The sequence below is a fragment of the Primulina tabacum genome, chromosome 11 (assembly GCF_025594145.1).
Source record: "Primulina tabacum isolate GXHZ01 chromosome 11, ASM2559414v2, whole genome shotgun sequence".
Lineage (NCBI taxonomy): Eukaryota > Viridiplantae > Streptophyta > Magnoliopsida > Lamiales > Gesneriaceae > Primulina > Primulina tabacum.
The window spans coordinates 37,118,311-37,133,839 of NC_134560.1; the positions used below are offsets into that span (position 1 = coordinate 37,118,311).

Below are 15,529 nucleotides of genomic sequence, written 5' to 3' on the forward strand. Positions count from 1 at the left end.
ATGAGAATGTTGACTCCAACAAATGTGAGGCCCATTTCATGTTTATCCACTTTTTTCACGCTAATTTGCTTCACAACTGTAATTTCTTTATTTTTATTTTTTAAAGGCAAAATTCTATGTTTTTTTTTTTAATGTGTTTTTAAGGTTTAGGATCGAAGACAGCTGCTTATATTGTTATGTAGCCTATTGTTTTTTGCTGACAGCTACCCGATCAAATGCGAAAAGAAATCTCATATCTAACATCTAACCCGATCCATGAAATATTATTACTATGTATGTTAAAAATATCACTTTTCATTCAGATATGAACAATTTCGACTCATCTTATGGATATACATCCATAAGATCGTCTATAAGGAGAGTTACTATGTTATATACACATATATATTTCATGGATCGGGTTAGATAGGAGATTTCTCTCACGAAATTGATATGTGATATGATAATTTTTGCATATAAAAGAAAAACTACCCACTAATAAGTTTAATATCAAAAAGCCCGATTGGATAAAATCTAGGATTTTCTTACTAAATTTTTTAAAATTCATATTTCCGAAATTTTATCAATTTTCAGTCAAAAATATGTCTAACCTCATTAAATATATTTTAGAATAATTATAATAATGTCAAGATAAAAAGTAAGCAAACAAATATCCTAATTATGTCATAATATAACAAATTAACAATATTTAAAAGTTTAATTATACTGACAATAAACAATAAATTTAACGTACAAAATATGATTTTTTTTATATAATCACTAAAATAAAAATATTGTAAATTAATTCGTATAAAATTAAGTTATTTTAATTATGAAGAAAAGATATTTAACAATTTAATTTAAGATATCAATAAAAAAATCACATAAATAATTTAAATGAGATGTATATTAGGTTTTTGTGTCTATAAATTTATCAAGTGGCTTTTTAGATGAATTTTCCCACATTCTGTTATATATTTTTTTTTCCAAATTAATTATTATAAATATCTTTGGATTCGAAATTTAATATTTTAAATTTTTATTTACTATATCCTCAGAGAAAAATATATATATATATTCCATTCATTGTAGTGCTTTCACTTGTCATTTAATACTTTGGACAACTAAAATCATTTACGTACACCTGGGGACTTATTTAAATATGAGAAATATAAACGCTGGACGCCTATAAGTTAATTAAACATTAATTTTTAAGTTTATATATATATATATATATATATATTAAAAAAAATCCCTTAGAACAAATTTTACATAAAACAAGGGCGAGACGCCACATATAAAATTTCCTTTCCATTTACTCGTTTAATATATGAATTTCCACAAAATCCTACAATTTTACTACCAAAAGAGTACTAAATGGTAGAAATATAATGAAATCTTAAGCTCGAATTCTCAAACTCAAACTCGAATATATATATATATATATATATATATATATATATATATGTGTGTGTGTGTGTGTGTATGAAATCTAAAAGCGACAACAAACAAATGAACTGTATTTTACACATTTTGGTTGAATCATTTTACCTTCGTATAATTAAGAGATTAGTCAAAAACTTGTGTGAGATGGTCTCACGGGTCGTATTTTGTGAGATGAATTGTTGGATCAATTTATTTATATGGGCTTATATGTGAATAATTATGTGTTGTTGGTTGTCTATTAAGTTAAGCTCAAAATAAAGTGATCAGTTAATGTTTCGAGGTTATTGGGCTTTAGTGTATCTAATGGGTTGTGGGTCTTTAATGTGTAGAGACATAAGTGTAATTTCTGTTTTTATGATGGGCTAAAACAGAAATATCAGAAGATATTGATAAACATTATCTATAAATATGGGTCATGGTCCCAGATCTCGCGTTATCACTTTCACTATTCTCTCCACTATTAAGAAAATAGTTCTGAAGAGAAACTAAAGGATTCCCTCAAGGAAAGAGCGCGTAGATCTTGAAGATCAAGACGCGTTCTATAGAATTTAGGATTATGGCTTCATTTACACTTCCGCTTAAGTTTTCAGTCAAATTCTTAATGATTTGACGTGATGGATTCTGTAGTTTATGGGTTTTTCCCAACACGGATATCTTATTTGGGTCATTCATGAAAAAAGTATTACTTTTTATGTTAAGAATATTATTTTTTATTGTGAATATCGGTATGGTTGACCTGTCTCACGGATAAAGATTCTTGAAACCATCTCACAACAGACCTACTATTAAGATTAAATCTAAATCTAAAAAATATATAAATCAAATCGTCAACTTGAATTCAATAATTGGTATTGAGGTTGCATTCGGCTGAATCTTGGAAATAACGGTGTACGTAGCTCAACACTGAAGCCTAAGAAGAGATTCCCTTCGTTTTTATATCCTTCACCCCATATTCTGTCTATCCCAACAAATTTTTTTTTATCATATTTTATTGGTACAAGTAATTTTCTTGTTTTAAAAAAAAATAATAATTTTGATAAACATTAATTAAAAGCAAAAGCTTAATGGTGAAAATTGGTATTTTCAAATTATATAATTATTCTTGATTTGTTACGAGGAGTAATTAATCTTTTCATGAATGACACAAAAATATGTATCCATGTTTTTTTTACTATGAAAAATTTAAGAGAAAATTATAATTTTAGTCATATATAATTGTTTTTTTAGATTTTGATCTTCTGTATTTTCAAATTTAGTCTTAATCAATTAGTTTTTTTACAAAAAAAATATAGTCCTCTTCCGACATGATTTTGATTTGGCTCTGATGCAGTCATGACGGTGACGTGTGCATTACCATATTATCACTTCTGCTAAAAAATAGTTAAAATTATCAAAAAATTGAAAAAAAAAATACGACTAAAACTATAATTTGACAGCATATATCATAAAAAAACAAAAGATCAAAAAAACAGAGGACAAAAATTACAATTTTCTCGAATTTTAATTTACATGAAAAAAAAAAAAGCATTATGTGTCTTGGTTGGGACAGAACCGACTAGTCAATACTATGTATCCAATGGATTCACGCACCGTGATTAAATACTTGTCCAGTTTCCACCTTGATTTAAAAATTGATTTCAGTGCCCATACTTAACCTGGGAATCCATTTCTTTTTAAAAAAAAATTATATTAAAAGATAATATAAAAATCACATTTTTTTTAAATAAATAGATCCAAAATAACAATCAAAAGCATCCATTCAATTGGGTAATAAAATAGGTTGGCAGATTTGATCTATAAATGGAAAGAAACCCCAAAAGAATGCAGGTTTCCAGATAGATTAACATAACTACCAAACCAATTTATTTATTAAAATATAAAAGCACATGAAATTTTGGGCTTTTTACTTTACTTGAATGATTGGAAATGATGAAAAGCACGATGATAAAGTTTGGATACGTGAAATTTTAATTTTAGTTCGTTTGTCTGTTTTTTATTTGATTTTCGTTTATGCATTGTCACATCAATATTTTCGATAAAAAATGATTAAAATTATCAAAAATAAAAAAACAAGTAATTTTATTTTATATAGATGAAATATTTCACTGTGAATGTAAATTAAGTCATAGAAAATGTATTTATTAATATTTAGTATATCCCTAAATTAAGTAGATCTTTTGTGATATTGTCTCACAAATTTTCATATGTGAGACGAGTAAATCCTACCGATATTCACAATAAAAAGTAATATTCTTAGCATAACAAGTAATATTTTTCACGGTTGAATCAAATAAGATATCTATCTCACAAAATACTATTCATGAGACCGTCTCACGCAAAGTTATGTACCCTAAATTTCCCTTGTTTTCCAGCAATGCCATCACCTTTTTTTTTATTTGCTTATTATTTTAATAGACTACTGCCCTTCATTGTATGATTTTATCCCAAGACGATAAGATAGGAGAATCGCAAATAAAGTAACATTATCAATTGTTGGCATTCCGTTTTTCTTTTACATATTATAATTAATATATTATTACCTGCAATAAATGAAAGGACTGATATTTCTCGAAGCTTTTGCATGAACCAATATAATTATACAAATATAATTTATGTATATCAGTGCATATATATATATATATATATATATATATATATCGTCTCACGTGTCAATTTCATGAGACGGATCTCTTATCCGATCCTATCAATAAAAAAATATTATTTTTATGCTAAAACTATTACTTTTCAATCTAAATATGGATCGACTCGACATCCACCTCACAGAAATAGTTCCGTGAGACCGTTTTATAAGATATATAATCTTGTGTAATATAATAATACTCCCACCAAGCCCCAAATTAAAAAACAAGATCTAACTTCCACTAAATACTTGATTGCATTTAGATAGATGAATTTAAGATAACTGCTTTAAATTTTTGATCTAACTGAATTTTAGATACAATACATATCAAGTTCTGTATTTTTAAAAATAATTGTGGTGTATTGAAAAAACAAATAAAAATAAAATAATTTTCATTTGAAATTTATCATTCAAATCAACTTTTTACATCCAAATCAAATACATGTGCAATATTTAAGTCGGAAAAACAATAACAAAATCTTTTTTCTCACTTTTTATATTTGGATTAAAATAATTATTACTCCAAAAATTGTAACATATATGTGTGTGTAGGATTTGATTAGGATTGTACATCCATGTTGTATTTGGATTAATTGATCGGAAGTTAGGAATTTCAAATTTATAATAACAAATTTAGTTGTTTGTTTAGGTAAATCCACTTGACAATGAATTTTAAATCAAATAGTTATTTTTTGAGGAGTAGGTCTCTTGCGAGATGATATCACGAATCTTTATCTGTGAAACGGGTCAACTCCACCGATATTCACGATAAAAAGTAATACTCTTAGCATAAAAAGTAATACTTTCATGAATGACCCAAATAAGATATATGTCTCACAAAATACGATCTGTGAGATCGTTTCACACAAGTTTTTGCCTTTTTTGAGTCATTGTGGTGGATTAAATTCATCCCTCACTCCAAATTTAAGTTCAAATAATTTCTCGAATCCTAATATTTCCATTCAAACACAATCTCTTATAATTAAATAAAGGAAAATTTTCATTACTGATAAAGTAGATGAAAAGACGTATCAATTAGGGGTGGTGGAGTAGGGTTGTGATTTTTTTTTTTTTTTAAAAAAATTATAATTAATTTAAACAATAATATAATAATGTGGCATATATGGAACTTGCGATGAGTTCATTGTACATGGATTTCGGGTCAAAAAATGCACGAAGATGGGAAGAATTTGAACATAGAAAAATAATAGAATAAAACTAGTGGCACAGAGATATTAGTTTTCCTACTGAATTTTCTGTAGCCCACATATAAATTTAATTCAAGAAATTGATGGAAATTACAACGTCCGACATTTCTTTTTTGCATAGGGTCATGTATAATTGTTTGCCAATCATTTTCCTATATTTTCAAAAAGTTAAATTATTATTATCTGAATCGAGTCTAACTAATCGTTATTTAGTATCACGGTCAGACGATATTCTACGGCGTCATGTCAATATTCCGACTAAATACGAATAAAAACTAAAAAAAAAACATATTTACAAGACTAAGACCAACTTTGACAAAGGCGCGATCGAAAAAGATGATATAGCAATGATGTAACTTATAAATTCAAGTTGTGTAAAATATTTTGAACAGTTTTGGTTCGATGTCAAGTCACATAAATTTACTAGGAAATTTTCTAAACCATAAGGCACATTATACTTAGTATCTTTCATGCGACTTTAATTGCCATCTTTAGAAATGTACAAACAATCAATCATTTACTTTCGTGCTAAGATTCAATTTTGTGAGACATGAAGTAAAATATATATTATATTTTATTGTAAAAGTCTTATTTTTCATTATAATTATGAATCAGATCGATTCATATTACGAATATAGACTCGTCAGACTGTTTTACAAAAGATCTACTTATTTTATAATATGTTATGTCAATGTCACGATAATAATTCATAATATTACATCGTCGGTAACTTTATCTCATTTGTTAGTTACTGCTTAAAATGAAATTTACGAGAATTATAATAAATTGTAAAAACAACTTGTAATTTTTATGACATAATCATTAATAATTAACAAGAAAAAAGAAATTACTATCATCATGGATATTCAACAGATAAGGCAAAAACTTGTGTGAAACGATTTCACGGGTCGTATTTTGTGAGACAGATCTTTTATTTGGGTCATCCATGAAAAATTATTATTTTTTATGCTAAAAGTATTACTTTTTATTGTGAATATCAGTAGGGTTGACCCGTCTCACTGATAAAGATTTGTGAGACCGTCTCACAAGAGACCTACTCATATATAAATTGCATATTATCCTTATGACAGCTTAAGAAACGTCTTTTTCTTAACCTAGGATATTTAATTTGTTGCTTAAGTCAGCTTAGTCCTCCCATGTTTAGATATATCAATTACAACTTGTAAAGTAACTTTTTGAGTATATATCGTTTTACGAATATTTATATATGAGACGAAACGACTCGATTCATATCTGTAATGAAAAATAATATTCTCGGCATAAAAAATTAATATTTTTCATTAGTCAGGTCGGATGTGATCGGATATTCGTCTCACGGAATTGAACTGTGAGATGGTCTCATATGAGTTTTTGTGATATGTTTTTATATTAAGTCAAGCCATTCATTTACATCAATTTTAACTAAATACATGAAATTAGGATATAGAATTAAAAGGCAATCCAAATAGAAAACATCGAAACATTTGATATTAGGATTAATCACAACTAAAAATATATATAATATTAGGAGTAATCTTCCATTTAAAAGGTGATTGACATATAAAAATAAATAAACTAATTAATTAAAAAAGAAACGATATCTACACTGGATCATTCTTGTCCCATGACAAGGAATGTGTAGAAACTACCCCGTGGTCCACCAGTCGAATGCCCTAAGCATCTTTCAGTCCCCAAGCTCATTTTCGTAGAAAAAACTTATGTGAGACGGTCTCAAGGGTCGTATTTTGTGAGACATGTCTCTTATTTGGATTATCAATGAAAAAATATTACTTTTTATACTAAGAGTATTACTTTTTATTATGAATATCGATAGATTTGACCCGTCTGATATATAAAGATTCGCGAGACCATCTCACAAGATATCTACTCCATTTTTCTTTATATTACGAGTTGCGATTTATAATTATTTTGCTATAGTTTCAGTTATTATTTGAACAACAATGACACAACTAGGGACGTACATGAACTAAGCAGCTCGTAAGCTATTTGAAACTCGATTGAGCTCGTTTAATGAGGCTCATTAAGATAAATGAAATAAGATTAAATTTTACAATATTCGTCTCGTTAACTCGTGAACATGTTCGTTGGTAGGCTCATAAGTCAAATATTTGTAGATGAAAAATAATATTTTTTTATACTTGCTTTATAGATTTTACATTTACTTATGAAAAATGTAGAAAAATATACTAAATTAATTTATTCGAATAAAATTATAGATTTTAATTAGAAATTTATATTTTTCTATAAATGTATAATTTAGTTTTTAATGAGTTTAATGAATATTTAAAATTTTCACTTATATTTATTAAGTTGTTTTAGTCTCGATAAAGCTCGTGAGATATGAATATATTCATCAAATAAAGATCGATATCTTTTTAAATTGTAAATGATTCAAAATCAAACATTCATGAGTTCGGCTAGACTTGCTTGATTATATCCCTAAATACAACTATATTATAGATGTAATTCGTAGGAGATAATGTGTGAGTTTTTTAAAATTATAAAATGTATATTAAATGAAAAGTTAGTATTTTTCCAAAATGATGAGAATATTTTCGTAAAAATCAATTGGTGCAACAGAATCACACCAAATTATGTTAGTATAAAAGTCTTTGGCTTAATTTAATAGTAATAAATAAATATAATAAATAAATCATACAAATATATCACAAAATGGAAACATAAATGGATAGATGAGGTAAAAATCCACCTAATATCTAATAAAATAAAGGCCCAAAACAAATTTGGGCCTGGCCCCTCAGACACGACCACGTGGCTAGTTATGCTTAATGGGCCCACACACCATGGCCTCTGACCATAGCTCCGTTTAATAATTTTCCATTTTCCCCACACCAAATTCGAGTCTCTCTTATTTTTTCCGGCTCTCTTTTTCAGATTTTCCCGGCAATTCTTTCCCCAAAAGTATATTTATACCCTACATTTCCTCAATCCTTATAATCCTTAAAATTACCATTTTTTCCCAAAACTTTTCGATTCTCTCCACTCCAAATAAAGTTCGAAACTTGGCCACTACTTCCACAGAACAAGAAAACGTACACTTGATGTGAATTACTCGTTTATTAGGCCAAGAAAAGTGCTTGAAGTTGGACTTAACGCACACTTTGCACTATCTATCCTTTTTCTACTCTTTATCTGCTGAATTCTTGAAAAGGGTCTTGCGAAAATTCATCGGAAATGTTTTCTGGGAATGCAGAAATGAGTGTGCTCGAGCGGCAACGGGCACGTCTCAGTTGGCAGCAAGAGAACTTGATCCAACATCATCCCTTTACTTATTTCAACGAGAACGAGCATTTTGATGGTGCTTTCTTGATGGGAAATGACGATCAAGGTTTTGGTGAGCTGCTGATGGGCAGACCAATGAAGCCCGACCCGGGTTTCGAAGAGGGGTGGAATGGTTTGAATTATGGGAATGGGTCCGAGTTTGAAATGAGTTGCGCTCTTCCAAGGACTGCTAGCTGCCCGCCGGCGGTGGCGGCTAGTGGTGGCAAAGGAAAGGAGGCTGCTTTGAGCTCTGCCACCGGAAAAGAGAGTTTCAAGAAGAGAAAGGCTGATAAAAATCATAGTACTGAGGTGAGTTCGTAGTTTAATTCTATAGCTGCAGGGGATGATGGTTAAAAGATCTAAGTTTTTATTCGTAATCTTCATATAATTTGAGAGTGTTATGATGTAAATTTGGGATATGAAATATGGGTTTTTGGGATATATTCAGGTAGCAGCGGAAGAAAAATCCCAGGACAAAAAGACGAAGGGGTGTGTAGAAGAGGACACGAAGATCACAGAACAAAACAGCAACAGCAAGAGCACCATCACTACTGTCAACGACAATAACAACAAAGTAACTTCTGACGAAAATTTAAAGGAAAATTCGAAGCCTTCCGAGGCTCCAAAGCCAGATTATATACATGTTCGAGCTCGACGTGGGCAAGCCACGGACAGCCACAGCTTGGCGGAAAGGGTAAGAACACTAAGACCCTATTTATCGGGCTTTCGAGTGGAGATTCCTCTGCCAGAAAACCCAGTAATAGCTTCTTCTTTTTCAACCTGTCACCTGTAAGAATTAGTCTTGATGGATTTTTACATAATGCTGGCAGGTTCGGAGGGAAAAAATCAGTGAAAGAATGAAGTACCTACAAGATTTAGTTCCGGGATGCAACAAGATCACTGGGAAAGCCGGGATGCTGGACGAGATAATCAACTATGTCCAATCCCTTCAGAGACAAGTAGAGGTACATAAAACCAGAGCCATTTTTTACCAAATTTACCAATTATTTGCGCCTCTAAAGATGAATTTAATCAGTCGATATTATGACAGTTCTTATCCATGAAACTGGCGGTGATGAATCCAAGATTGGATTTTGAAACTGATAACTATTTAGCTAAAGAGGTATAGAGCATGCTTTCCGATCCTATACATACCCCTTAAGTCGTCTGACGAGCGATTTTGACATGCATTATTTGGATGAAACAGATGTTTCAGGTTTGTGCATCTAGCATTCCGGCAATTGGGTCATCGTCGGAATCTGTCAATCCTACTCATCTTCAGTTCAATGGATTAGGACAAGGAGTTTCAAGTTGTGGCCTAGAAATGGGAGCAAATCCCCCGGATGCCACACTTCGGAGAACGATCAGTGCTCCTGTATCAATTCCGGATACCCTTTTCGACTCATCCTATTTGAATGTAAGTATTTTTCCATCTAATTCTTGGTTGTAGATAATTTTTTAAGCATATTTCCTAAAAACCAACTTCAACATGCAGCAAATTCAGCCGTTAACTTGGGCTGCCGAGTTACAAAATCTGTACGGTATGGAATACCAACAAGGAAGGTCAAAATCATTTGTTTCTCAGCCGTTTTCAGGTATTCTTCGGAGTTCATTCAGACTTTGACCACTGTTTTTTTCATAATTTAAAGAAACAGAAAATCCCACAAATTTAAGGATATAATCGCATTATATTATGCGTTCTTTTCGTTTTTTTTTTTTTCATTTTTTCTTGAAACCTAAAAAAACAGTGAAATATACGTTATTAAAAATGCCATTCCCCCTCAGGTGGTCCTCATGAATAAAGTAGTGTATTAGGTGGTTTGCCTTTTGTCTACCACATTAAATGAATCAATGATCAAAGACACCTGGCTTTTCAATGTCAATAATTCACAAACACAATGATGTAAAATATACAAGCAGTTCCGGCAAGAGTTTTGATACAGAATTGACACATTGTGGCCAACTAACTCCTGCATCAACCATAAATATTCTCAAAATTTATACCACAGAATTAAAGATAATGTTCTAATTCTAAGACCCAAATCAGGTTTTCGTTTTTACGTAAAATTTGAATATTGAAACTATAAATAATTTTGCAGGTTTCATCGATGCCAGCCATGTGAAACAGGAGATGTGAGTTACCACTACTAACGAGACGTCCCGAGCTCGAGCTCGAGCCCCAGCCAGAACCCTGATTCCTACCATGACGATCTCTTTTGGTTATCCAGAGAAATACATGCCTTGTGTATCTTGTGTATACTAGCAGTCGAGAAATATGCATGATGGCAATTATGAGCAAAAGATAATGAGAAAGTAGCCAAAATTTACTATTAATCATCCCTGTCAATTTGCATCTGCTTTCACTCACACACACTCCCCAAATTTGCAAATCAGCCCCCAAAATATTAACACTGATAGATGCAGCAGATAACAAATAAGCGAAACATCATCATCAGATTGCACAAGTTATCCACAATATTAAATCTGAAAGCAATTTATGGAAGATAAGAAGACAAGAGCCAACCTGTAGATGTTTACTATCGCAAGATTAGAACGAGACCTGTCATTTTATCAGGACTTCATAATATCATTTAATAAAATATCTAGCATCTTTACAAGGAATTTCATTCGAATTATACGCACAATTTTTCGAAATTGTAAATTCTGACACTCTAAAACAGTCAAGATCCAAGTAAAAGCTCCACCAGCCCAAAAACTTTAAACATTAATGACATCAAATAGTTATGTTTCTAGGAGGTGATGACGAGGTTCAAGGAATCTTGGAAACCATCATGAATACCAGGACTAGTTTCCAAGCAATGATGTAAATGGTTGACAAAACGGTACGAGTTGCAGTCTTTTGAGCATCATAATTCAATGATGAACTTCAAGAAAGGCAAAACTAACTAGTCACTTTTTTCCCAGCAAGAGGAAAATGTTGATGCCATCAATTATCACCACAAAAAAATTCTGACTCCCTTTTCCTTTTTAGAATCAAGTAAAAAGTTTGATAACACTTAGAAACACTTAACTGAACCCTTGTATCAATTAAATTGGAATCTGAGGTTGCAGGAGGAAGACATCATGCCTCTCAATGAAAAACAATTTATCTTTTTTCGTGCTTGATTTTTCATAGAATTCGAGTTTCAACACCCTCACTTGAACCTATGATTCGCCTTTGTGCTCGAGAACTTGCGTCCGCGTCGAATCAAACATGCAACTTATTATACATTTAGTCTATACAATTTGCATTCATACTCACATCCTTATTTTCACAGTGCGCAATTATTGAGTGAATAAATGACTAAATGAGCCTTTACCATACAATATGGAGAGATGAACAAATATGCCTACCAGCCTATAGCATTAAGAACCAAGTGTCAGCCATTCGATTATGTTATTTATATCATTATGCTAGTCCTAGCCAAAAAATAATAATTACATGCCTATAAAATTAAAATTACATCAATTGATCTATCGCCCTCAATATTTGAATAATTAATCATAGCAACACTCTCTAAGATAAAGCTAACGTCCTAAAATAGTTTTAACATAAGTAGTGGACGATTATACCGGGTCGGGTTGATGAGCTGCACATGGTTGTTGCCCGGGCACCTGGACCTGCACTCTCAAGGGAGAAAGAACGTTAAGGGCGCCGGAAGATTTTTTAGAGAATCTTGTAGTAAATGTTGTAGGCAATATGTAAGTGAATGAATGAATGTTTAAAGTTTGAGCAAACCTGATCATGGATCAGGTTAGGAGAAGTCTTGGACCAATCATCGGTGATGGCTTTCTACTCGGGCTACCTCGATAGTAGTACCGCACTCGAGTGCACAAGTATGGATACCTTATATTTGGTAATCATTACTGTCAAATCACAGTAATTTGGCGTGTCAGAGAAGTTGTTAGAAAGTAAGGTGTGGGCGCAACCATCTTGCCATAATTAGGAAGTGGGCACTTCCAGCGCCCCTTAACGTTATTTCTCCCTTGAGAGTGCAGGTCCAGGTGCCCGGGCAACCATCTCCAGCTCATCAACCCGACTCGGTGTAATCGTCCACTAAGCTCGCACCCGATTCATCCGGTCATCATCAATGATGGACCATGTTCATACTGGCATGATAGCATCCATGAATAAATTACTCGAGTGTGGTACAACAATGCTAGTATGATACAATTCGACTATGAATGATAACCAGATTACTTGAATCCAATTAAAACCAATTTCAAGTCGAGCTTTGATCAAGGTGCTTGTGAACTAGCACAAGAGGCTCAGATCACTTGCAGTCCTATATATTTGCTAGCATGGTGTAGAATTCCACCAAAACTCCCACCGATTGCTGTACAGATTTTATAAAGTGCAATTAAAGTATGTAATGTGTTAAAGTGGATACTCGCCATCTGCCTTTTACTCAGCAGAATATTAGTCCAGACTTCAGGGCCGAAAACCAAAAAATGTCCTAATCTCTTAACAAGCACTTTCTTCACAAGACAACAATCAAAGAATAGTGAGAATTAGCACATCACAAACCACAAACGTATTTAACTCAACATATTGCTCAAATGCGATCAAGCAATGATACTAGAATATCCTTAAGCCTATTGCACTCCAAATAAACAATTAAACCATTACCTTATTTGAAACAAATGATCATTAATAACCATCATCATAAATCTTGAGAAGTTTGTCGTTCAGAGTTTTCAGAATAAAACTGCAATAAGGCATATCAATATGAACACAAGCACCACTATACCGACCCAAAAGGCCCAAGTCCTCTTGTTCTTCATTTGTTTAGCACGGTCAAGCTCTTTTGTACCACCACTGATATACGCTCCAGCATTCACCACATTTTGTTCAATATTATTCATTTGTTCTCCCTGTGTTTCAACCATAACAGCCATATCAAGAAACACTTGATGTAGTTCAACCAAGCTTCTCTGTATTTCCCTCACTGCCTCATGCCTTTCATGGTTCTCCAACATTAAATCTCCCTTCCCCTCGAAAAGCCCTTCGAGCCCACCGCCCGATATCATCTTTTCAACCACTGCCTCACTCGGTTGTTCCCCCGTGGCACTATAGTACCTCCTCTTGAGCCCCCTTCTTTGTGATCGGAAACAATTTTTTCCCTCAAACACTGAAAATCATTCATCATATCTTTCAACTTGACTCTAAGTCCATGAGTCACTGAAATTCTTGTGCGATCTATTGGGCTTCCTTCTCCATACGCAGCAGAGATGCTACGATTAGCCACATTGGACTTGTCCAGTACTTCCAATCTTGTTTTGATGATTTTAGCCTTTCTAAGAACGGTGACCATATCAGAATTTAACTGGTCCCTTAATCCTCGAAGAACCTTGGAACTTTGAGAGGATTTTGTCCCTTCATTGAGGTCTTGAAGATCAAGAAGCAGATTGGTGATCTCTTCCATATCAGCCTTGATAGTGCCCACTTCTTCGAAAAATTTCGATAGATTATTTTCATCTTCAGGGTTGAGCTGCCCCATTTCAATATCTGGCCCTGCCTCGAGATCCTTCATCGCCTGTTTCTTGAGATCAACATAACTTAGAAACGATTTTGTCATAAGATCGTTCATCTTGGCGCAGAGTCTTGCAATACCAACAATCAAATAAAAACAAAATCAGCCCTCGTGACATAAACAAAATCCAATCATATGATAAGAAACACACATTAAAAAAAAATCATATGCCAATCATAGACAAATCCAACAAAAACCCTCACACACCCCTCGTGAGACAGAGAAAATTTAATCATGTAAAAGAGAATCTATGCAAATAAATCCGTACAAGTCTGAAAATAAATCCAAAGCAACCTACCACTTCTTCAAAATCTAAACACAGTAAATGTAACAGCACAGTGAAAAGAATTTTTCACATTACTAAAACCAATCGATTATTGTACAGCTATCATATCACAGATGATAGTGTCACAAATATATCAATTGGGATAAAAAAAACAAAACAAAACTCCATCATCATCAACGCTCGATATCTTCAACAACAGAATGAATAATTTGGAATCAACACAGTATAATAAAATCAGAAGAAACAAAGACCGGCAGAAAAAAGAGAAGAAAAGAAAACCTTGAAGAAACGGGGAGGCCGAACAAAGGGCGAAGGAAAAGGGTTTCCTCTTCTTGATCTGAAATGTATTCCGGCAATGAATGTGTTGATTGGAAAAACGGAGGAGGGTTTAAAGGAATTATCCTTCTCTCTTTTCTTTTCTTTTTTTCCTTTTTGGCCGTTGAGTTTTTTGTTGTGTTTGATTTCAAATTTAAATTTGGAAAAAGGTGTTACTGTTTAATGTGACCGTTAAAAATGTACATATTTTATTTCGAAAATTTTGATCTCTTTATAATATTTCATAAAATTAAAATAACATGACAGATAGTAAGAATTTTTATAAGATCAACATGAGACTGAAATGTAATACTGTGAACAAAAAATGATATTTTTTTTAGTAGGTCTCTTGTGAGACGGTCTCATGAATCTTTATCTGTTAGACGAATCAACCCTACCGATATTCACAATAAAAATAACATTCTTAACATAAAAGGTAATATTTTTTCATGAATGACCCAAATAAAATATTCATCTCACAATATACGACATGTGAAACCGTCTCACACAAATTTTTACCTTTTATTTGAGTTGAGTTGGGTCGGAGATTTTTCTTACATTAAAAATATTGTTTTCATTTCATTATATAAAAGTATAGTTACACTTATAATAATAATTAATATCGAATTTCATTGCATTTTAAAATCAATAGGCTCAAATGAAAATGAATAGAAATTAATACAAAAATTAAGAAGAGATATAAGTGTCAAATATATTATTATTATAAAATACGCGAATAAAAAAATTGTCTTTAATTATATAGTTCTCTAATAATTAGTTGTTGTCAGTTGTTAACAATTTGTGGGTAAATATCTCT

At 32.0% G+C, this 15,529-nt stretch overlaps 1 protein-coding gene and 1 pseudogene across 2 annotated transcripts; one reads left to right on the forward strand and one right to left on the reverse strand.

Annotated features, from left to right (window-relative positions):
- Positions 1–8,166: 8,166 nt before the first annotated feature.
- LOC142519081 (transcription factor bHLH63-like) lies at positions 8,167–11,191 on the forward strand. Of its 2 annotated transcripts, none has more exons than XM_075621984.1 (7): positions 8,167–8,886; positions 9,026–9,271; positions 9,408–9,542; positions 9,629–9,700; positions 9,794–9,994; positions 10,073–10,172; positions 10,677–11,191. In XM_075621984.1, exons 1-7 carry the CDS (start codon positions 8,491–8,493, stop codon positions 10,712–10,714), a joined length of 1,188 nt encoding a protein of 395 aa, XP_075478099.1. In that variant the 5' UTR covers positions 8,167–8,490; the 3' UTR covers positions 10,715–11,191. The 2 variants fall into 2 exon arrangements, with proteins under 2 accessions (XP_075478099.1, XP_075478098.1); XM_075621983.1 differs by having other exon boundaries at positions 8,170–8,886; positions 9,785–9,994.
- A 2,031-nt stretch (positions 11,192–13,222) lies between these two features.
- On the reverse strand, positions 13,223–14,854 carry LOC142519538 (syntaxin-112-like; annotated as a pseudogene).
- Positions 14,855–15,529: the final 675 nt, after the last annotated feature.